The following is a 23,210-nucleotide window of genomic DNA, read 5'->3' as shown; positions in this document are numbered from 1 at the left end:
ATATGCAAAAGTAAACTCAAAATGGATTAAAGACCTGAATGTAAGACATGAAACCATAAAACTCATTGAAGAAAAGAGGCAAAATCTCTTGAATGTATGTATGAGCAATTTTTCCTTGACACATCTCCTTGAGCTAAGGAAACAAAATAAAAAATGAACAAGTGGGACTACATCAAACTTAAGAGCTTATGTACAATAAAGGACACCATCAGCAGAACAAAAAGTCAACTGATGGTATGGAAGAATATATTTGTAACTGATATAAGGGGTTAACACACAAAATACATAAAGAGCTCAAAAGCCTCAACACCAAAAAAAACAACCGAGTTAAAAAATGGGTGGATGACCTTAACAGGCACTTCTCTGAAGAAGAAATACAGATAACCAAGAGGCACATGAAAAGATGCTCCACATCACTAATCATCAGGGAAATAAATACAAATCTAAACCACAATGAGATATCACTCTACACCAAAATGACCACTATGCAAAATTCAAGAAATAACAAGTGTTGGTTAGGATAGGAACCTCTTACACTGTTGGTGGGAATGTCAGTTAGGGCAGCTACTGTGGAAAGCAGTATGGAGGTTCCTCAAAAAACAAAAAATAGAAATACCATTGAACCCAGTAATTTCTCCTCTAGGAATCTTCCTTAAGAAAACAAAATACCTGATTCAAAAAGATATATGCATCCCCATGTTTACAGCTGCATTATTTACAATAGCCAAGATATGTTATCAACCTAAGTATCCATCAATAGATGAATGGATAAAGCAGATGTGGTACATATACACAATGGAGTATTATTCAGCCACAATAAGAAAAGAAATCGCCCAAAGCTTCTGGTGGCCAGCTTGAGTGGGAGCAATGGCTAAACATCATCCAGACTTGATATTTTGCCGCAAACAGTCTGGTGTTGCCATCGGAAGACTGTGTGAAAAATGTGATGGCAAGTGTGTAATCTGTGACTCCTATGTGCGGCCCTGCACCCTGGTGCGCATATGTGATGAGTGTAACTATGGCTCTTACCAGGGGCACTGTGTGATCTGTAGAGGCCCAGGAGTCTCGGATGCCTATCATTGTAAGGAATACACCATCTAGGAGAAGGATGGAGATGGTTGCCCAAAGATTGTCAATTTGGGGAGTTCTAAGACAGATCTCTTCTATGAACGCAAAAAGTATGGCTTCAAGAAGAGGTGATTGATGGGCCTCTTCCTCCCCCAATCAAGGTGCTCCAGCTTCCAGAAAAAAACGCCTACTACCGCCAGCAGAGGGAGGGAGTGCAGAGAATCACCTGATCTGTTAGTATGCTGGCGCCTTTCCACCCTTTCCTGTTCTCACCCAGTCGTGTGGTAGAAATGGAAAAGATTGCTCACAGAGCACTCTGGCAGATGTATCAGAGACAGATTGACAGATTAGTTCTTGGTTTTTCTTGAATTCAAGGAGTCTGCTTCCCAAATTGGTATGTTCTCTCTACACCAAGAGCTTCTAAAACAGGAATAAAAGCATTTCAGTCTTGTGAAAAAAAAAAAGAAAAGAAATCCTGCCATTTGCAACCACATGGATAGATCTAGAAGGTATTATGCTCAGTGAAATAATCCAAGCAGAGAAAGACAACTGCCTTATGATTTCACTTATTTGTAAAATATAAATACAAAGCAGAACAGAATGAACAAAACAGCAGTAGACTCATAGACACGGAGAAGTGACTACTGGTTACCATGAAGGAGGGGTTGGTGTGGGCAGGTAGGGAGGGAGGTTGAGGGGGATAAACGGGCACAAAAATTCTCAATCATACTGTAACTTGGTCATGGGGATAGTAGTACAGCATGGAGAATACAGCCAATGATTCTGTTAACATCTGTAAGTTATTCTTACACTAAGTTAACAGATAGTAACCCCACTAGTGAGGGTGAGGATTTAATAATATGGATAACTGTTAAGTCAGTGTGCTGTATATTTGAAACCAGTATAAGATTGTATATTAATGATACTTCAATTAAGAAAAAAAGGGATGCAGTGGTTCTGAGGATCTTCTAGATAATTGTGGTATGGTTTCATCCAGGAACAGTGTTTCTGATTTACAGCCTGATGTTACTGACTGATTACCTTCCCTTGTATTTCTTCTCCATTCTCTGGCCCTTATGTCACTTAATTTTAGGACATTTCACAATTTTCCTTTATTGGCTCTGAGCATCTTCCCACATACTTTGCCCTATGCATCTTTTCCATCTGGCTGTTTCTGAGTTTATATCCTTTTATAATAAGCTGGTGATCTTGTAAATAAGTAAAATGTTTGAGCTCTATAAGCACTAGTAAACTTATTGAACCTGAGGAGGGGTTCTTAGAAATCTTTTATAGCTAGTCAGTCCAGAGAAGCACAGGTTACAATGTGACATCTGAGGCAGGCGTGTGGAGGGCTGTCTTGTAGGGCTGAATGCTTATGTGGACTCTAGTACTGTCTCTGGATACTGGTATCACAACTGAATTGAATTGTAGGACACCAAACTGGTGTCCAGAGAATTGTTCATTGGTGTGAGGAAACCCCCTTCACACACTGAAATTGGCTGCTCAGAAACAAAGAATACAGATGCAGAATATATTACTCTTATTTATTCTCTTTTTATTTCTCATCTGAGACCAAACTTCAAAGAAAAGGGTACATTTGTTAAACTCTTACCCTCACAAACCATTTATCTCTACTTCACTTATCAAAGTTTAATTTTATTTTTGTGTGATTAACAATTGTCTCCTCCATTAGCCCATAAGTCACTTAAAGCTAGAGACTGTGTGTGTCCACTTTTGTTTACCATTGAACCTCCCGCAACTAGCACAATGACTGGCCATTGGAAGACATTTAATAGCTTTGAACAAATGAATGAATAAGTAAATGTCAGTTCATTATAACATAAACACTTTTGTAAATGCCAGTTAGATTAAGAACATTTGTAGATTATGAGTTTTTACAGCTTTATAAATGTATTTTCACAAGTATGCACTTATTAACATTAGGAAGGACAATTCTTTAAAAAAAACAAATGGATCAAATAAAGTACACTTACCCTTCTATAATCAATGCAAGAGAGCCCAATAAAATAGTATGAATCACATGATATGTTATTTCTGGCCTTTCTCCAATTCGTCCATCCTCAAGAGTAATAGTTTCTTTCAGGGACTTCTTACCACTAAAGAAAAGAAATGTTTTTTCACTATTTTGAAAATATGTATTTGAAAAATGAAAGATCTTAAATTTCTTCATAAGAATAAATATAGGTGGTTTGTAAAATCTGAAAGTATATTCTGCTAGTCAAACGCTTAGCTTACAGATCAAAGTCTTTGAAAATGGCTTTTAGAACCTAAAGACAACTGACTCAGTGAAGACTAAATATGAAAGTTCAAGAAATGTAATAAAAGGCTTTTAGACTGTTCATCAGTTATCACTCAACTAGTGACTGCTAAACCAATATAGCTAAATCAAATAACTAAGTTCTTGAAATTGAGATACCATATATAACCTCTTTTCAAACATGAAATATTTTACAAAATAGTTAAATTTCATAATTTAAAATCACTTATACTACTAGCTTAAATAGAAGTTATTCTTACACTAAGTAAAAATTTTAGTGTATTGGTGGTAAACAAATTGGTAACAGAGTTTAACTGATTATTTAAATATTGTTCCTACATTAAATATGAACATATGTATTGAGATATATAAATTTAAACTTTATCTGGTTAACTTACAATGTTATTTTACACACTGATGAAGAAATAATGGAATTAAAGTTCTAAAACAAATACACCTTATTAGAAGGATATTGAAAATAAATATTTTATATTTTTGCAATGTATTAGTTAATGTGATTGATTCTCATAGGCACTCACTTAATTCTCCAAAAAATAACTTGCATCATAGAAAGAAAACAAATAATTAACACTAAAATATAGAAAGGTAATAAAGAAGACTGTGTCAATCGCAAAAAAAAGTCTTGAGATGGTGTTTGCAGAGATTCTTGACACAGGAGCCAATTCATTGTAAAATTCCTACAGAAAACAAAAAGTATATTCAATTCACAGGTGTTTAAAACTACTGAACACAAAAGTATTTTTTTATCTCAGTGGAAGTTAAAACAAAAGAAAACACAATCCCTAAATCCATGCACTTACTAAACAGCAAGATTCCAGCCTGCCTAAATGAAGTTACTAGCATTAGTAACCCTCCTCAACAAAATGCCCTACTAAATGTAAAATTGATTTTTATTATCCAGTAATGTGACCATCTCTAGAACCCAATACAGTTTTATGGACATTTCACTTTCTATTGTTATCTGGAAGACAACAAAAAATTCAGCTGAGCAACATCTGTCTGTGTGCTGCTACCCAATATGGTAACTAAATACGTATGGCCAATAGCACATGAAATATAGCAAGCACAAATGGAGATATACTTTAAGTACAAAATACACTCTGGACTTCAAAGATAAAAAGGAATGAGAAAAGGAATAAATTTTTTAAATTTCAATAATTTTTATATTGTTTACACATAAAAATATTTTTAATTATGATTAAAGGAAACATGTTATTAAAAATCACTTGTCTTTTAATTTTTTAAAAATGTGGCTACTAAAAAATTACATATGTGACTCATGTTATATTATTGTTGGACAGCCCTGTTTCATGTTGATAAATGTAACTCAACTAGGACCCACTTTAAAAATAGACACCTAATTATTAAGATAATAAATCATAAAATTTGAAATGTAAGTATTTTGAGCTATAAGAATCATTATGAACTTTTTTTTGACCCAAAGTTAAATATGATCAACAAAACTCCTAGTACATGTAGTTTATTTGCATTCTTACTCCCAGTCCATCCCCAGCCTCCATTTTATCCTCAATCCTTAGCCCTGGAAAAGGAGAGAAGAGATGGAGCAATGTACAGGAATGCTCATTGATGCACTGAGAATACCTGCTTCACAAATCACTGGCTTTAGAATAAAAGGTTAATAAAGCTGTATCAAAGAAGCTGACATAAAAGTATCTTGTACCTATGACAAATGTACCTCTTTTTTCATTTGCCTATTAAAGTTACTAATTCTACAAGGTCCAATTCAGATTCCAACTTAGTGAGCATTTTTTCCATATACTCTAATCTCAATCTTTCCTTTCCCGTATTCTCATGGCATTCTACTAACCCCTATTATTATAGTGCTTAAGTCTAGTCAGCTGTGTTAGACTGTAGTCATTTTTGTATCTCCCAAAGTACCTAGCTTGGTATCCTGTACATCCAATAAATATTAACATTTCTTTGATGGCTCTTGAAATTTGTCTCAGTAGAAATGTTTCCTGAAATTCTGGTGAACTACAAATCCTAATACCCAACTGGCAGATTTGAGCATAAGGCATTTACCGTTTATACCACCCATATCATTAACTGTAAAGAGATTTGAAATGTAAGTATTTCAAATAAAGAATGAGACTGCAGTATCCTTAAGGACAAGGACCATGCCTTATTCTGAAAACATCCTGTGCATTACTAGTGAAGCAATCTAGTACCTGACATGCTGAACAAAGGGGTACTACATAACATCAACTAAGAAACACTGGACAAAAGCAGCCCTTCATCCTGGCTCCCAAGGTTAAAGAGATAGCCAGTGGACAGGTCAGTTCGGAAGCTCTATAATCAATTTTTACTAATTGCCTGCTAAGTGTCAGGCCTATACATACTATTTAAAAAGATAGTCCCTACCCTCATGCACACAACCCCTTTTAATGTAAGCACTTTGCTCATGTAGTGGTTTAAGATTACTTTGGCTCTTCGTTCATTTTAAATCTAATGTACTCGGACTTTAGGTTTTATCATTGTTCCTCATCAAAAGATAGCCTCAAAATACTGTGATGCCATTGTGGTTTAAGTATATTTGATTTATAAAATACTTAAATGAGATATTTTTTAAATAAGAAAAAATATTAATGTCATACCATTTCTAGATATTATAATATCCCAAATTGATTATTTTCTAAGTGGTAGGTAATTAGGTACATATTCCTTCCTTTGATTGTTTTGCTCTTTAACTTCTAAGTGGTATAGAGTTAGGTAAACTTATGTAATCTAAAACTTACTTAGTTATATTTAGTCCAAATTTTGCTTCAAGGAATTTCAGCATGTGCCCATTTTCTTTGTGTGGGACAAACATCTGCAAAAGAAAAACCCTAGTTACAATAAAGAACTATTAGCTATGCCTTACAGCAACATGCGTTTGTCTAATCCTAGAAATAGAAAACACAGTGGACTACAAAAGAAAAAATATGAATTAAATAAAGTATGGTATGACTATGAAGCAAGGAGATTTACTGGTGTAAGTCAATCACATTGTCTTATAGTTAAGCAAAAAACTAGAATGGGGTAGTAAGAAGATGTCAACTTTATCCCACCTGGCTTAACTAACTTACGAACTCTTGGACAACTTTTACTTGTCTCAATTTACTCCATATCTTACTTACTGTTAACTGAGTAAGATAACATTTTAAACGAAATGGAAAATAAAGTGTATTTTTTAAGTATACTTACAAAGAATCAGAATCCTATTTTCTCACCTAAAAACTAAGTATGATCATTGTTAAACTCAAAATTTTAACATACAAACTCTATTACCTCGCTATCTCATTACTCTCATTAAATTTAATCCAGTATGCTTATTCAATTTGCTCTACTACATGAATCTCCAGTTACTTACCTTCATTATAATATTCAGTGTCACTGTCAGAGTACACACCAAGTAAAAATTAATCACTTTTATCATTTTAGCTATAAAAGTGCCTTTTTTCACATTCAGCTGTGGGGGGTAAAACATATGAACAAAGAAGTGAGATATAAAAAATTAATAACTAAAAACTTCACCACAAAAAGGATTAAAAGGCAATTCTAATTACCTGAAGGCATTTAGCAAGCATTAAGGCCACCACTAAACTTAATAAAGGAGATACCAATAAGGCTGAATTCTCAAACTGCAGTAAATATCCCAGAAAAAGAGAAAATATATAGATTTTATAAACTTCATGAACCTGTTGGGACAAAAATAAAATGAGAACAAAATGAATTTTATTGTATATCTTTTCATTAGTTTTGTTTAGAATAGGTTTGACTGAAATTATAAAGTAAATGTTCTAGTATGATTTAGGATAGTATTGTACAAATGTTCAATTTGTATTTTTAATGATATGGCATGTATTGAATTTATTACTTTTTTCTTAGATAGAACTCTTGCAAAACTGTGGAAATTTAGATCAAACTAGAAGAATTTTATTTAGTCCCAGGTTCTGACTTAATTTCACTTGGCTTACCTTTTTATTAAAATCTACCTACACAACATCAAACTACATAAATAAAAAATCATGGTCTTTAGCAGCAGATCCCAAAACCTACCCCATGAAAATATCCTGACATGAAATGTTTTACTAGAGAAAAGTATTTTTGCATTTGGTTCATTTACAATGAGTATAAGAAAGTTAGATTAGGGTCCTAATAAAAGATCTCTCAGGTAAATTTTGTTTTAGTAGATTTCTTTTGTAAAACTCAATAGTATGATAATCTAATCTAGCATAAGATTAATTCCTTTTAGAAAGGGGAAACTGAGACAAATATAAGCATTAGTTGAGGGAAAATTAAAAGGCACAGTGTTAAAAGTAAAATAATAGGAAAAAAAAACAAAGAAAAAATAAAAACCCAAGAGGCCATGTAGAAAAAAGATACCTCACTGCTGGAAGGCTGAAGCAACAGCTGAGTGAGGGCATATTAGGACCCTCTAGGTGCTGATAATGTTCTATATCTTGATTTTGAGTGCTCGGTTCTGCAGTTACTGAGTACCTGTCTCTTAGTTCCAACCTACCCCTCTATCCCCTCCCTCATAATGCTGGGACTTGGAACTCAGCACTCTATATTTTGGCCTTTCTAATTGTCTCTCTCTTAAGCTCTGCCAAGAAGAAATGCTAGAGAGAGTTTACGAGGTTAGAGGAGAAAGGAAGAGCCTGTTCCTTCCTGTTGCTTCCTGTCTGCTTGTAGTTCCCGTGAGCATCACCTCAGCAATTCTTACTCACTCCAACAGTGATTCTCTCCTGTTGAAGCAGCTGAATACAGCGGCAGTTTCCCAACACTCAGTGAACCAGTTTTATTACATACTCTTCCCCAGAGACCCCAGGACCAGCTGGCCAGAGCCCGTAGGATATGGGTTCCATTTCCACAAGGTCCTTCTTTCCAGTTCAGAGACACCAGGTAAAGCTGAGTGGTGGCCCCTCCTCAGCAGTCTGAGTTTCAGCTCTATGGGGTCCCTCTTCTAAATTTTTACATTTTAATAATCCCAAATTCTTCTATTTGTTCCCTCAGCTCCAGGGGCAGTAGCTGCTTCCTGAAGTTGCTACCTCTATGATACTTACTTATTACCCTTTCAATTAACAAGTTAATGCCTTTAGATTTGGTTAGTGATTTATTACGTTAAATTATCTCTATTTAAATAATCTAAATGTTGGTACTCATCAGGATTCTGGACCATCAGAGTACATGGGATGAAGAAAAGGAAGAGAAGAAAAAGGAGATCCTCAAATTTCTGGCTTGGATAACATATTAAATACTTCATAAATATATATAAAGAAAGAAAGAATAAGAAAGGGTCAAGAAGAAAAAGATAAAGAAACAAAGGAACCAAATGTTGATGGAACCTTCAATCAGTGCTGACAGGAATATAAATTGATACAACCATTTTGGAGAAAGGCTTGGGATCTAGTTAGGTTGAATATGTACATATCCTTTTACTTGTAATTCCACCATGAGGTGTTTACTCTAGAGAAATCTTGCACTTATGTGTCAGGTGACATGTATAAGAATGCTTGTAACAGCACTGATCATATGTACAATAAACTGGGAAAAACTGAAATTGATTTGAAATTAATTGAAAAATTAGACAATAGATGTAAAAAATAAATAAAAATGAATGAAATATAGCTTTGTACATCACCATGGATGAATCTCAAAAGCAAATCAGGCAAAGGTAAACAATACATTATTTATAACATATTTTTTAGGAATACATAGCTAGGTGGTTAAAAAATATGAAGAAAAAGAAGGAAAGGATGAACAAAATTCAGGACAGTTAGGCTCTGTTGGTAAAGGAGCAGAATGTGTCTTGGGTGAAATCAGAAAGGGGGCTTCTGGGCTATCAAGTGTTCCATTTCTTGGCCTGGTTAGTCAAATACTCATATTCTAAACATGTTCTAAATTTCTTTTTTTTTTTTTTAAATAAAGAAACAGAAAGAGAAGGAGAAATTGCTAGAAATGGAGACAAAACACAGGCTGACTTTGGTTAAGCAGACTATACTTAAGGGAATTTCAAAATGCTTCTAGAAAAGGCTAGGGAGAATGGGTCTAGCAATCTTTTGAGTAAAAGTGTCAGAATATTTTAAAATAAAGCTGTAAAAGCAAATGGTTTCAAGATACAACACCATAAAAACATTTATTCTCTAGATTTAAAATCACAATTCAAAATCACAAATACCTTGTCACTTAGCTCCACTGAAAAACTATCTAGCAAGAACAGAGATATTGCTTGTAGAAACAAGAGATAGTGGCTGTACTCCCACATCATCATAAATGTGTAAGTTGAAGCACTGATCAACAAGTAGCAAAACCTCTAGGGAAAACAAAAGAAAGAAACTAAGTATCAACAGCTTTATTACCATAAAAATCTATGAAGTTGTTGCCTCAAAGTTGCAGCTGTTATTCAACTTTAAGCTACATAATTCTTGAAGCTATATTTTTAAATGACATAATTATAATTATATCCTTAAATAAACAATAAGATCTTAAAGCACTCTAGAGAAATCAACCTACTTGTCCTTCAAAGTTAAACATCATATTGAGAACTTGAGGAAGACAAAGGAAAAAAAATTCAGTACAATTTTTCTTTCATCCCCTGAGGAGTAAAGTAATAAATATTAGAAAATGGTGGCTTTTATTCATCTTGGCCTGTGGGCTTCTGTTATTGTGAAAGTAACTCCTTTCACCCTAGGAAATATTTTCACTTCCATGCACTTCCTATTTTCCTAAGAGCTTCCAATTAAATAATCGTTATGTCTCAGCCTATTCTACAGTCCACTGAAAAGAGACCACTGCTATTTTCATTTCCTTTCAGCAAAAGTGTTCCCTTCTCTTTCCCAAATGCTTGTATCATCCATCACAAAAACTCTGAGCTGCTTTTCTCTACTAAAGGACTAAACACAAGGATTTCATTGTCCTTGCCTTAAAAATGCCTGGCTAAAATTAATTCTCTCCTACCAAATGTCATCTCCCAAGTGATCCCTTAGTGAAGAAACCAAGTCTGACAAATCCCCTGTCCCCTGGCATATTTCTAATAAGTCTCTACTTCTTCCAGGGTTCTGCTTTTTGACTCCCAATTCCTCCACCAGCCATGGTGTCAAACGACTTTGTTCTGACAAGAATAGTGAAGGAAAAGGACAGTAAGTGTCAAATCAGGAAACCTAAGATAAGAACCATGTTCTTTAAAACTAAGTCTTTCAGACTCAGACTCAGTTTACTATACTCAATAATAAATCTACAGTCAGAAATACCTTAGGCCATCAGCACACAGAAGAGTTTTCCAGCATCCTCAGTAAGATTAAGACCAGAGAACAAAATGTAAGAGATAGAAAAATTCCATCAGTTGGTCGAAGAATACCAACTGCAAGGCCCCAAAGGGCTCAGTACTGACAGAACACAAACGTCTGCTCCTCCTATCACCATGCCTCTAAGAGAAAGTGCTCTGGAAACCTTCCCAGGAGGAACAACCAGAGCTGTAATGACCAGGCCTGAAACCATCATCCCCAAAGAAGCCAGCTCCAGAGATCAATGAAGGCACAAATCTAGATCCAGCCCAGTTAACCTACTGGCCATTTGGAAATTACTTTGGGGATGCTGGGGAAAAGCTACGATATAATGAAACAAACTGCTAATTCCAAGGGCTTAGTCTCAAAAATTACTCTGAGAACATACAGTAAAAATAAGATAGACATACATGTTAAACACAATCTGGACAATTAGTTTAGCTTTTCCTTTCTCTGAGCATTTCAAATTTTCTTACAGTTCAAAAATTCTTCTTCTGAGAATTTCAAAATCCTGTGCATTCTTGTCTATCCCTAACCTTGCTCACTTCACTTTTCAACTATGCCTCTTTGTGAAAATGTTAATATCTATTACTTAAGTGCACATTAAATTGTTTTCAGTAATCAAACACAGATGTCTCTATATGGCTCCAGATGACTGCACAAAAGATCTGAGCTTGGATATCATGATGCAACTAGAACCACAAGATCAAGCTTCAAGAGTGGGAAGCAAAGCACAAAATATATGATTAAAATACATATGTTGCTGGAATACTACTCAGCAATAAAAAGGAGCAAACTATTGCTACCTAAAACAATTTAGATGTCTGTGGAGGGCATTAGACTAAATGAAAAAAAAAAAAACCACCTCAAAGGATAACATACTATACAATTCCATTTATATAAACTTTCAAAATGATAAAATTGTAGTGAGGGAACAGATCAGTGGTTGTCAGAGATTAAGTTGCAGGAAAGGTGCCACCATTAGTGGGTAACTTAAGGGAGTTTATTTGCAGTGATGAAACAGTTCTTTATCTTAATTATGGTGATGGTTACTCAGATTTACATGCAATAAAAATCTATAGGACTATACACCCCTTCCCCAAAAAAGGAGTGAATGTAAAAAAGGTACGATAAAAAACACATATATATATATATTTAGTCTTAATTAGTTTCACTCACAAAAAAATTGTAGAAATAGTAGAGAATTCCCACATACCCCCTCACCCAGCTTCCCCAATGACAGTATCTTACTTGACCACGATACATTGTCAAAACCAGGACATTGACCTTCATACCACACTATTAATTCAGGAATAGATCTTCTTTAGAATTCAACACACATACACACAGCACAGGCAGGAATGCATTGAGGTGGGTGAACATGGTTGAAGGATTGGGCAGTTTTGCTTTAAAAAAACTGAACTGTTGCATAGAACGGACTGGGATGCCATACGGGAGGGGAGTGGGGAGATAAATGAAATAGATGAAGAGAGGGAAAAAAAATTAGAATGTTTCATATCTTGATCTGGGTCATGATTACATGAGTGTATACATGTCAAAATTCATCAAGCTGTACACTAAGATTTGCGCATGTATTGTATGTATCTCAATATAAAAACTAGTAATTTTGAAAAAGGAAAAAATTGAGTTGTTAAGGTGAAGGATTAAGAATACATCATAGTTAACTTGCTTTTTTTTCCCTGCCATATGTTTTTACAGAATCTTTAGTATGGTTACCCCTTTAATATCTGCTTAGAGATATTATGCTTTTACTGTGTACTCTTGGGAACAAGATGAATGGCTAATTATAAATAATCAAATAACTGATAAATCCAATTTTTCCCCTTTACCTTAGTATTAAGAGAGAAAGAAGGAGGGGGAGGGAAGAAGAATGTTATGGAGCACTTCTAAAATACAGAAAAACAATTGTGATTAAATAAACAATGAGAAATAAAGTATAACCTTATATAAGAGTACAGTTGACCCTTGAATACCAAGGGTTTTGAATTGTGCAGGTCCATTTATATGCAGATTTTTTCAATAAATATGTTGGAAAGTGTCTTGGACATCTGAGAGAATTTGAAAAAGATTTTCTTTTCTCTAGCTTACTTTATTGTAAGAATACACTATATGATACATATAACATACAAAATATGTGTTTATCAACTGTTTATGTTATTGGTAAGGCTTCCAGTCAATAGTAGGCTATTAGTAAAGTTTTGAGGCAGTCAAAAGTTATATGCAGATTTTTGCACAGGGAGTTGGTGCCCCTAACTCCCATGTTGTCCAAGGGTCAATTGTATAAGCTAGCCCTGGATCCCTTCAAAAAAGTACAGGGTTTGGGTAAACAACAGTGAACTGGGAGAAATATACTTCTCACTATATATCCATTTGCACTGACAGATTTTTTTTTTACCATATGCATAATGTATATGTATTACCTTTTAAATTAAAAAAAGCTAGAATAAAACATATTAGAAAGAATATATAACATGGAAATGAAAAAATACAGAAAAATATTAAATATGGTATAGAAGGGAGAAAATAAGTTTACACATCACACTACCTTTACCATCACACAAAACTTCTTTTGAAATAATAATAAGATTTTATTTCAAGACAGTTTATTAAACCTTTTTTTAGGCAACAAAGCTTCATTTTAGCTCAAAAATAAAGGTAAATACAAAGAGGCTTAGGCAGTTCACTTTGCCATACTAAACTCTTTCATTCACAGGTTAAAGAACTACTTCTCCCCAGGAGAAGGCTATATGATCTAACAGGAAAACAATCACAGACTCTCTATTACAGAAAACATTCTTGCTCAGAAAGCTCTTTATACAACATAAGGAAAATTACAAATCTGAAATGCATTCATGTTATTTACATAAAAAAGAAAATACTAGAGTTATAAAAAAATGAAATAACTTTGCTATACTTGGAACATTTGTCATCACTAAAAAGGGGAGAGAACAGATATTTCAGAAGTAACCATAAATGCATCCTATTTCCCAGCCAACTAGGCTCAACAGAAGCCTTTCCTTAGTCCTATGGTCTCTTCTTCTAGCCAGGAATTCTTAGCCCCAGATAGGCAGACTGTCAAAAGGTTGCTACATTTTAGTCAATTTCAATATATTTAGTTATTTTTAAAATCGCATTTTATGCACTTAAAATGAATATTCTGGGGGGCGGAGCCAGGATGGCGGCGTGAGTAGAGCAGTGGAAATCTCGTCCCAAAAACACATAGAGCTATGAAAATATAACAAAGAAAAATCTTCCTAAAATAGAGACCACAGGACACAGGACAACATCCAGACCACATCCACACCTGCAAGGAACCAGCGCCTTGCGAAGGGGGTAAGATACAAGCCCCGGCCCGGCGGGACCCGAGCGCCCCTCCCCCCGGCTCCCGGCGGGTGGAGAGAAACCGGAGCGGTTTTCTTTTGTTTTTTTTTTGGCGAGCGCTTTTTGGAAGCCTTAGAGGGACGGGCCCCAGTTGCTGGGGAGGCAGGGTGGCGGGACCGGTGAGCAGGTGCCTGGGAACGGCGCTGGAGGACAAAGAATATCCCGCGTTTCTCCCTGCGGGACCGGCGGGCGGGTGCCTGAGACCGGTGCCTGAGGACGGAGGAGGTCACGCGTTTTTCCTTTTTTTTTTTTCTCTTTTTGGCGAGCGCTTTTTGGAAGCCTTGAAGGGACGGGGACCCCAGTGCTAGGGAGGCAGGGTGGCGGGACTGGTGAGCGGGTGCCTGGGACCGGCGCCTGAGGACAAAGAATATCCCACGTTTTTCCCTGCGAGACTGGTGGGCGGGTGCCTGAGACCGGCACTTGAGGACAGAGGAAATCGCGCGTTTTTCCCCTTTTTTTTTTCTCTTTTCTGCGAGTGCTTTTTGGAAGCCTAAAAGGGACAGGGAACCCGGTGCTAGGGAGGCAGGGCGGCGGGACTGGTGAGCGGGTGCCTGTGACCGGCACCTGAGGACAAAGAATATCCCGCGTTTTTCCCTGTGGGACCGGTGGGTGGGTGCCTGAGACCGGCACCTGAGGACGGAAGAAATCGCGTGTTTTTCCCCTTTTTTTCTCTCTTTTTGGCGAGTGCTTTTTGGAAGCCTTGAAGGGACAGGGACCCCAGTGCTAGGGAGGCAGGGCGGCGGGACTGGTGAGTGGGTGCCTGGGACCAGTGCCTGAGGACAAAGAATATCGAGCATTGCTTCCCTGCGGGACCGGTGGGTGGGTGCTTTTTGGAAACCTTGAAAGGACAGGGACCCTGGTGCTAGGGAGACAGGGCAGCAGGACCAGTGAGCGGGTGCCTGGGACCGGCAAATGAGGAAAAAAAAAAAAAAAAAAATCGCTTGTTTTTTCCTTTTTTTTTTTTCTTTCTTTCTGTTCCCTCTCTCATTGTTGCTGTTGTTGTTTTGGTTTGGAGAGTGCTTTTTGGAAGTCTTAAAGGGGCAGGACAGGTCACTTAGACCAGAGGGAGGGAATCTGGGGATCTCTGGGCACTCTAACCCCCTGGGCAGCAGGGAGCACAGAGGCCCCTTACGGAGATAAATAGCCTCCTGGCCGCTCCCCATCCAACGGGGCTCCACCATTTTGGAGGAACAGCCCCAGCCAGGCCAAGCCCACAGCAACAGCGGAGATAAACCCCAAAGCAACTGGGCGGGAAGCAGAAGCCCTGTCTGCGCACAGCTGCCCAGCACAAGCAACTAGAGGTCGCTATTCTCCCAGGAAAAGGCTACAAACCAACAAGAAGGGAAGCTCTTCCAGCAGTCACTTGTACCAGCTCTGCAAACTATCTCTATCACCATGAAAAGGCAAAACTACAGGCAGACAAAGATCACAGAGACAACACCTGAGAAGGAGACAGACCTAACTAGTCCTCCTGAAAAATAATTCAAAATAAAAATCATGAACATGCTGACAGAGATGCAGAGAAAAATGCAAGAGCAATGGGATGAGATGCAGAGAAAAATGCAAGAGCAGTGGGATGAGATGCAGAGAAAAATGCAAGAGCAGTGGGATGAAGTCCGGAAGGAGATCACAGATGTCAGGAAAGAGATCACAGAAGTGAAACAATCCCTGGAAGGATTTATAAGCAGAATGGATAAGATGCAAGAGGCCATTGAAGGAATAGAAGCCAGAGAACAGGAACGTATAGAAGCTGACATAGAGAGAGATAAAAGGATCTCCAGGAATGAAACAACACTAAGAGAAATATGTGACCAATACAAAAGGAAAAACATTCGTATTATAGGGATACCAGAAGAGGAAGAAAGAGGAAAAGGGATAGAAAGTGTCTTTGAAGAAATAATTGCTGAAAACTTCCCCAAACTGGGGGAGGAAATAATCGAACAGACCATGGAATTACACAGAACCCCCAACAGAAAGGATCCAAGGAGGACAACACCAAGACACATAATAATTAAAATGGCAAGGATCAAGGACAAGGAAAGAGTTTTAAAGGCAGCTAGAGAGAAAAAGGTCACCTATAAAGGAAAACCAATCAGGCTAACATCAGACTTCTCAACAGAAACCCTACAGGCCAGAAGAGAATGGCATGATATACTTAATGCAATGAAACAGAAGGGCCTTGAACCAAGGATACTGTATCCAGCACGACTATCATTTAAATATGATGGTGGGATTAAACAATTCCCAGACAAGCAAAAGCTGAGGGAATTTGCTTCCCACAAACCACCTCTACAGGGCATCCTACAGGGACTGCTCTAGATGGGAGCACCCCTAAAAAGAGCACAGAACAAAACACACAACATATGAAGAATGGAGGAGGAGGAATAAGAAGGGAGAGAAGAAAAGAATCTCCAGACAGTGTATATAACAGCTCAATAAGCGAGCTAAGTTAGACAGTAAGATACTAAAGAAGCTAACCTTGAACCTTTGGTAACCACGAATCTAAAGCCTGAAATGGCAATAAGTACATATCTCTCACTAGTCACCCTAAATGTAAATGGACTTAATGCACCAATCAAAAGACATAGAGTAATAGAATGGATAAAAAAGCAAGACCCATCTATATGCTGCTTACAAGAAACTCACCTTAAACCCAAAGATAAGCATAGACTAAAAGTCAAGGGATGGAAAAACATATTTCAGGCAAACAACAGTGAGAAGAGAGCAGGGGTTGCAGTACTAATATCAGACAAAATAGACTTCAAAACAAAGAAAGTAACAAGAGATAAAGAAGGCCACTACATAATGATAAAGGGCTCAGTCCAACAAGAGGATATAACCATTCTAAATATATATGCACCCAATACAGGAGCACCAGCATATGTGAAGCAAATACTAACAGAACTAAAGAGGGAAATAGACTGCAATGCATTCATTGTAGGAGACTTCAACACACCACTCACCCCAAAGGATAGATCCACTGGGCAGAAAATAAGTAAAGACACACAGGCACTGAACAACACACTAGAACAGATGGACCTAATAGACATCTATAGAACTCTACATCCAAAAGCAACAGGATATACATTCTTCTCAAGTGCACATGGAACATACTCCAGAATAGACCACATACTAGCTCACAAAAAGAGCCTCAGTAAATTCCAAAATATTGAAATTCTACCAACCAATTTTTCAGACCACAAAGGTATGAAAGTAGAAATAAATTCTACAAAGAAAACAAAAAGGCTCACAAACACATGGAGGCTTAACAACATGCTACTAAATAATCAATGGATCAATGAACAAATCAAAATAGAGATCAAGGAATATATAGAAACAAATGACAACAACAACACTAAGCCCCAACTTCTGTGAGATGCAGCGAAAGCAGTCTTAAGAGGAAAGTATATAGCAATCCAGGCACACTTGAAGAAGGAAGAACAATCCCAAATGAATAGTCTAACATCACAATTATTAAAACTGGAAAAAGAAGAACAAATGAGGCCTAAAGTCAGCAGAAGGAGGGACATAATAAAGATCAGAGAAGAAATAAACAAAATTGAGAAGAATAAAACAATAGCAAAAATCAACGAAACCAAGAGCTGGTTCTTTGAGAAAATAAACAAAATAGATAAGCCTCTAGCCCAACTTATTAAGAGAAAAAGAGAGTCAACACAAATCAACATAATCAGAAATGAGAATGGAAAAATCACGACAGACTCCACAGAAATACAAAGAATTATTAAAGACTACTATGAAAACCTATATGCCAACAAGCTGGAAAACCTAGAAGAAATGGACAACTTCCTAGAAAAATACAACCTCTCAAGACTGACCAAGGAAGAAACACAAAAGTTAAACAAACCAATTACAAGCAAAGAAATTGAAACAGTAATCAAAAAACTACCCAAGAACAAAACCCCGGGGCCGGACGGATTTACCTCGGGATTTTATCAGACACACAGAGAAGACATAATACCCATTCTCCTTAAAGTGCTCCACAAAATAGAAGAAGAGGGAATACTCCCAAACTCATTCTATGAAGCCAACATCACCCTAATACCAAAACCAGGAAAAGACCCCACCAAAAAAGAAAAGACCAATATCCCTGATGAATGTAGATGCAAAAATACTCAATAAAATATTAGCAAACAGAATTCAACAGTATATCAAAAGGATCATACACCATGACCAAGTGGGGTTCATCCCAGGGATGCAAGGATGGTACAACATTCGAAAATCCATCAACATCATCCACCACATCAACAAAAAGAAAGACAAATACCACATGATCATCTCCATAGATGCTGAAAAAGCATTTGACAAAATTCAACATCCATTCATGATAAAAACTCTCAGCAAAATGGGAATAGAGGGCAAGTACCTCAACATAATAAAGGCCATATATGATAAACCCACAGCCAGCATTATACTGAACAGCGAGAAGCTGAAAGCATTTCCACTGAGATCGGGAACCAGACAGGGATGCCCACTCTCCCCACTGTTATTTAACATAGTACTGGAGGTCCTAGCCACGGCAATCAGACAAAACAAAGAAATACAAGGAATCCAGATTGGTAAAGAAGAAGTTAAACTGTCACTATTTGCAGATGATATGATACTGTACATAAAAAACCCTAAAGACTCCACTCCAAAACTACTAGAACTGATATCGGAATACAGCAAAGTTGCAGGATACAAAATTAACACACAGAAATCTGAAGCTTTCCTATACACTAACAACGAATCAATAGAAAGAGAAATCAGGAAAACAATTCCATTCACCATTGCATCAAAAAGAATAAAATACCTAGGAATAAACCTAACCAAAGAAGTGAAAGACTTATACTCTGAAAACTACAAGTCACTCTTAAGAGAAATTAAAGGGGACACTAATAAATGGAAACTCATCCCATGCTCATGGCTAGGAAGAATTAATATCGTCAAAATGGCCATCCTGCCCAAAGCAATATACAGATTTGATGCAATCCCTCTCAAATTACCAGCAACATTCTTCAATGAATTGGAACAAATAATTCAAAAATTCATATGGAAACACCAAAGACCCCGAATAGCCAAAGCAATCCTGAAAAAGAAGAATAAAGTAGGGGGGATCTCACTCCCCAACTTCAAGCTCTATTACAAAGCCATAGTAATCAAGACAATTTGGTACTGGCACAAGAACAGAGCCACAGACCAGTGGAACAGATTAGAGACCCCAGAAATTAACCCAAACATATATGGTCAATTAATATTTGATAAAGGAGCCATGGACATACAATGGCAAAATGACAGTCTCTTCAACAGATGGTGCTGGCAAAACTGGACAGCTACATGTAGGAGAATGAAACTGGACCATTGTCTAACCCCATATACAAAGGTAAACTCAAAATGGATCAAAGACCTGAATGTAAGGCATGAAACCATTAAACTCTTGGAAAAAAACATAGGCAAAAACCTCTTAGACATAAACATGAGTGATCTCTTCTTGAACATATCTCCCCAGGCAAGGAAAACAACAGCAAAAATGAGCAAGTGGGACTACATTAAGCTGAAAAGCTTCTGTACAGCGAAAGACACCATCAATAGAACAAAAAGGAACCCTACAGTATGGGAGAATATATTTGAAAATGACAGATCCGATAAAGGCTTGACGTCCAGAATATATAAAGAGCTCACACGCCTCAACAAACAAAAAACAAATAACCCAATTAAAAAATGGGCAGAGGAACTGAACAGATAGTTCTCCAAAAAAGAAATACAGATGGCCAAGAGACACATGAAAAGATGCTCCACATCGCTAATTATCAGAGAAATGCAAATTAAAACTACAATGAGGTATCACCTCACACCAGTAAGGATAGCTGCCATCCAAAAGACAAACAACAACAAATGTTGGCGAGGCTGTGGAGAAAGGGGAACCCTCCTACACTGCTGGTGGGAATGTAAATTAGTTCAACCATTGTGGAAAGCAGTATGGAGGTACATCAAAATGCTCAAAACAGACCTACCATTTGACCCAGGAATTCCACTCCTAGGAATTTACCCTAAGAACGCAGCAATCAAGTTTGAGAAAGACAGATGCACTCCTATGTTTATCGCAGCACTATTTACAATAGCCAAGAATTGGAAGCAACCTAAATGTCCATCGGTAGATGAATGGATAAAGAAGATGTGGTACATATACACAATGGAATACTACTCAGCCATAAGAAGTGGAAAAATCCAACCATTTGCAGCAACATGGATGGAGCTGGAGAGTATTATGCTCAGTGAAATAAGCCAAGCGGAGAAAGAGAAATACCAAATGATGTCACTCATCTGAGGAGTATAGGAACAAAGGAAAAACTGAAGGAACAAAACAGCAGTGGAATTACAGAACCCAAAAATGGACTAACAGGTACCAAAGGGAAAGGAACTGGGAGGATGGGTGGGCAGGGAGGGATAAGGGGGGGGAAGAAGAAGGGGGGTATTAAGATTAGCATGCATGGGGGGGAGGGAGCAACGGGAGGGTGGGCTGCACAACACAGAGAGGACAAGTAGTGACTCTACAACATTCTGCTAAGCTGATGGACAGTAACCGTAATGTGGTTGTTAGGGGGGACCTGATATAGGGGAGAGCATAGTTAACATAGTATTCTTCATGTAAGTGTAGATTAAAAATTTAAAAAAAAAAAAAAAAAAGAAAGAAAGAAAGAAAGAAAAGGGGGATTACTCCTTAACAGGATAAAACTATTGGTAAATCAAAGATCAACGCATGCTTTAAATATCCTTAATGTTGATCACTTCAAGGGTGTCAGATGATCAGCTATGGAGGTACTCTTTTCTGATAATATTCCTTTCTCTTAATTTAAAAAAAAAAAAAAAAAAAAAGCAGTTACTGTGTGCTGACCTCCAATGAGTTCTGCACAGTGGTATAGAGGGCATGTCAAAGTGTGGGCAAAGGGTGTCTTTGTTTCTATGCAGAAGATCAAGGCCTAGCTTGGATACCCAGAAAATGAACTAAGATACGATATGAGGAGTAGCTTCCGGCATCAGCACTCTCTGGAGGACTTGTGCCGGGGGATGATCATCAAAAAGCCTCCACAGGGATCCAGACGATGCTGCGGTTGTGGCTGCATCCAGCCCACCGTCTCCTGGACTTGCCATAAGAATGAGGAGGGAGATGTCTAGGCTGGCATGTGCATACAGTGAGACAACGAATTTGACCGGATCTGTACTGTTGGAACTCAAGCAGGAGTTGGGAGGGGTGCAAGTTGTAGCACTCCAAAATCTCATGACTATAGACTATCTATGGTTAAAAGAACATATGGGATGTGAACAGATCCCAGAAATGGGCTGCTTTAATTTGTCTGATGGTTCAAGTACAGTTGGACAATATCCATCATATCATAGATAAAGTTTCACAAATGCCTAGGGTGCCTAACTGGTTTTCTTGGCTTCACTGGAGATGGATGGTAATTATAGATTTGCTTTGTTTATGTCACCGTATTCCTATTATGTTAATATGTGTGTGCAAATTAGTTAGTAGTTTAAAACCTATACATACTTAAGGTACTCTACAAGAAGATATGTCAAAGAAATAATCAATCCTCCCAAGTTTCCTTCATATGCTACATCTATAGCTTTTCTTCTTCCTTCCTAATTACAACCCTTAAATAGAATTCGTGCCTCAGATCGAATTTACCGAGTATCATAATTCCTCCAGGTGGTAAAGATACCTCGAGACAAGTGCTGGGCATAGAAGCCACAGGGCATAAATCTGCAAAGAAGTAAAAAGCTAACCGTTGCAAACAATATGGCTTCTCTCTCACTTACCAACTTTACATTTCCCTGTATGGCCCCGGAAGATGACTGGTTAGCCAGAGACGGGTAAGATTCCTCAAGGGAGGAACAACCTAAGACAGGCACAGTCGCAAGGGGGCCATCAGGTGAGAATTTGGGGATCAACAGAGGTGAGGCTCAGAACCTCACCCTCCCTGCTTTGAGAGAAATCTTCTGCATCCGTGGATGTCTTGCTGCCCTTGTCTAGCCTGGATTAATACTTAGTCCATAGGCACACACCTGATCATCTGATCATCTACATTTGCCTTCTTACAGCACTAAACTATGTTTTCTACCTTTATCTTGCATCTACCTACCACTTCAGCATTTTATTAAAAATAAAAATAATAATAATAATAGGAGAAATGTGGGATCAACATATAAATCAAGTACAAAAATCAAACGAATATTCATATTTGACCTGATTGTTTATAGGTCATATTGCATGATCAAAACCGAAAGTTTCTGTGATGACTGCCCTTGTACTGTTCACCATGTAAGAATTTATTCACTATGTAAGAATTCATTCACCATGTAAGAACTTGTTCGTTATGCTTCAGAAGATTGGAGACTGACGAGAATTAGGCTTGAGATGGATTAATGATTGTACATTGAGCGTTGACCCCCCTATACTGAATTTTATTGTTGTTAACAACCATTTGATCAATAAATATGAGAGATGCCCTCTCAAAAAAAAAAAAAAAAATGAATATTCTGAGACAGAGTCTGTAAGGATCATCTGACAGTCAAAGGGCTTTAGGCAACATTAAAGCAAGAACCTGGGAAAGTCTCCTGAGACTCACTGAACTGCCTAAACCTCAGTCACAGAAAACACAAAAGGTATTCTGTAACATCTATGCTGACAGATAGTAACTGCCCTAGTTGGAGCAAGGATTTAATAATGTGGGTAACTTTTGAACCACTGACTTGCATATTTGAAACCAATATAATATTGTATACAGACTATACTTCAATTAAAAAAGTAAAGGTGATCAGAAAATAGGCAGTGCTACCATAAAAGTTAACAGTGCTGTCATTCATAGTCATTCTACATTTTTCATTGATATTTCTTTAAGTTGTAATGACTAAAGACCATCACTGTTCCAAAAGTGAGAGAAATGGTGAAATAGAAATAGATTAATTTTCAAAATAAGATACTCATTTATTTGTTAAGTAACTGCACCAAAACAATATAACATCTCCTTTGTCCTAAGAATTTACTGTTAATCAGATGATAGACAAACAGGGTTATAAGACTACTTAAAAATCCTTTATTATGTAGTAAGTAGACTTCACTGAATATAGCTTAACTCTTAGTATGATCAGCTTTA

At 37.2% G+C, this 23,210-nt stretch overlaps 1 protein-coding gene and 1 pseudogene across 7 annotated transcripts in view; one reads left to right on the top strand and one right to left on the bottom strand.

Annotated features, from left to right (window-relative positions):
• The window catches only part of DPY19L4 (dpy-19 like 4), an 83,552-nt gene that overhangs the window by 38,225 nt on the left and 22,117 nt on the right, over positions 1 to 23,210 (bottom strand). For 4 of the 7 annotated variants that reach the window (XM_036995518.2, XM_073229847.1, XM_036995519.2 and 1 more), the window contains 6 exons: positions 9,549 to 9,683; positions 6,934 to 7,065; positions 6,738 to 6,836; positions 6,124 to 6,197; positions 3,886 to 4,044; positions 3,063 to 3,185 (listed from right to left, as the gene is read on the bottom strand). In XM_036995518.2, coding sequence (XP_036851413.2) covers positions 3,063 to 3,185; positions 3,886 to 4,044; positions 6,124 to 6,197; positions 6,738 to 6,836; positions 6,934 to 7,065; positions 9,549 to 9,683 — 722 coding nt within the window. The remainder of the gene's footprint in view (positions 1 to 3,062; positions 3,186 to 3,885; positions 4,045 to 6,123; positions 6,198 to 6,737; positions 6,837 to 6,933; positions 7,066 to 9,548; positions 9,684 to 23,210) is intronic. The other 3 variants (XM_073229848.1, XM_073229849.1, XM_073229850.1) reach the window with 3 other exon arrangements.
• LOC108397096 (PHD finger-like domain-containing protein 5A pseudogene) lies at positions 819 to 1,544 on the top strand (annotated as a pseudogene).

Source organism: Manis javanica, chromosome 2 (genome assembly GCF_040802235.1).
Source record: "Manis javanica isolate MJ-LG chromosome 2, MJ_LKY, whole genome shotgun sequence".
NCBI lineage: Eukaryota > Metazoa > Chordata > Mammalia > Pholidota > Manidae > Manis > Manis javanica.
The sequence above is the reverse complement of the archived record's forward strand: the minus strand, read 5'-3'. Positions and strand labels throughout refer to the sequence as shown.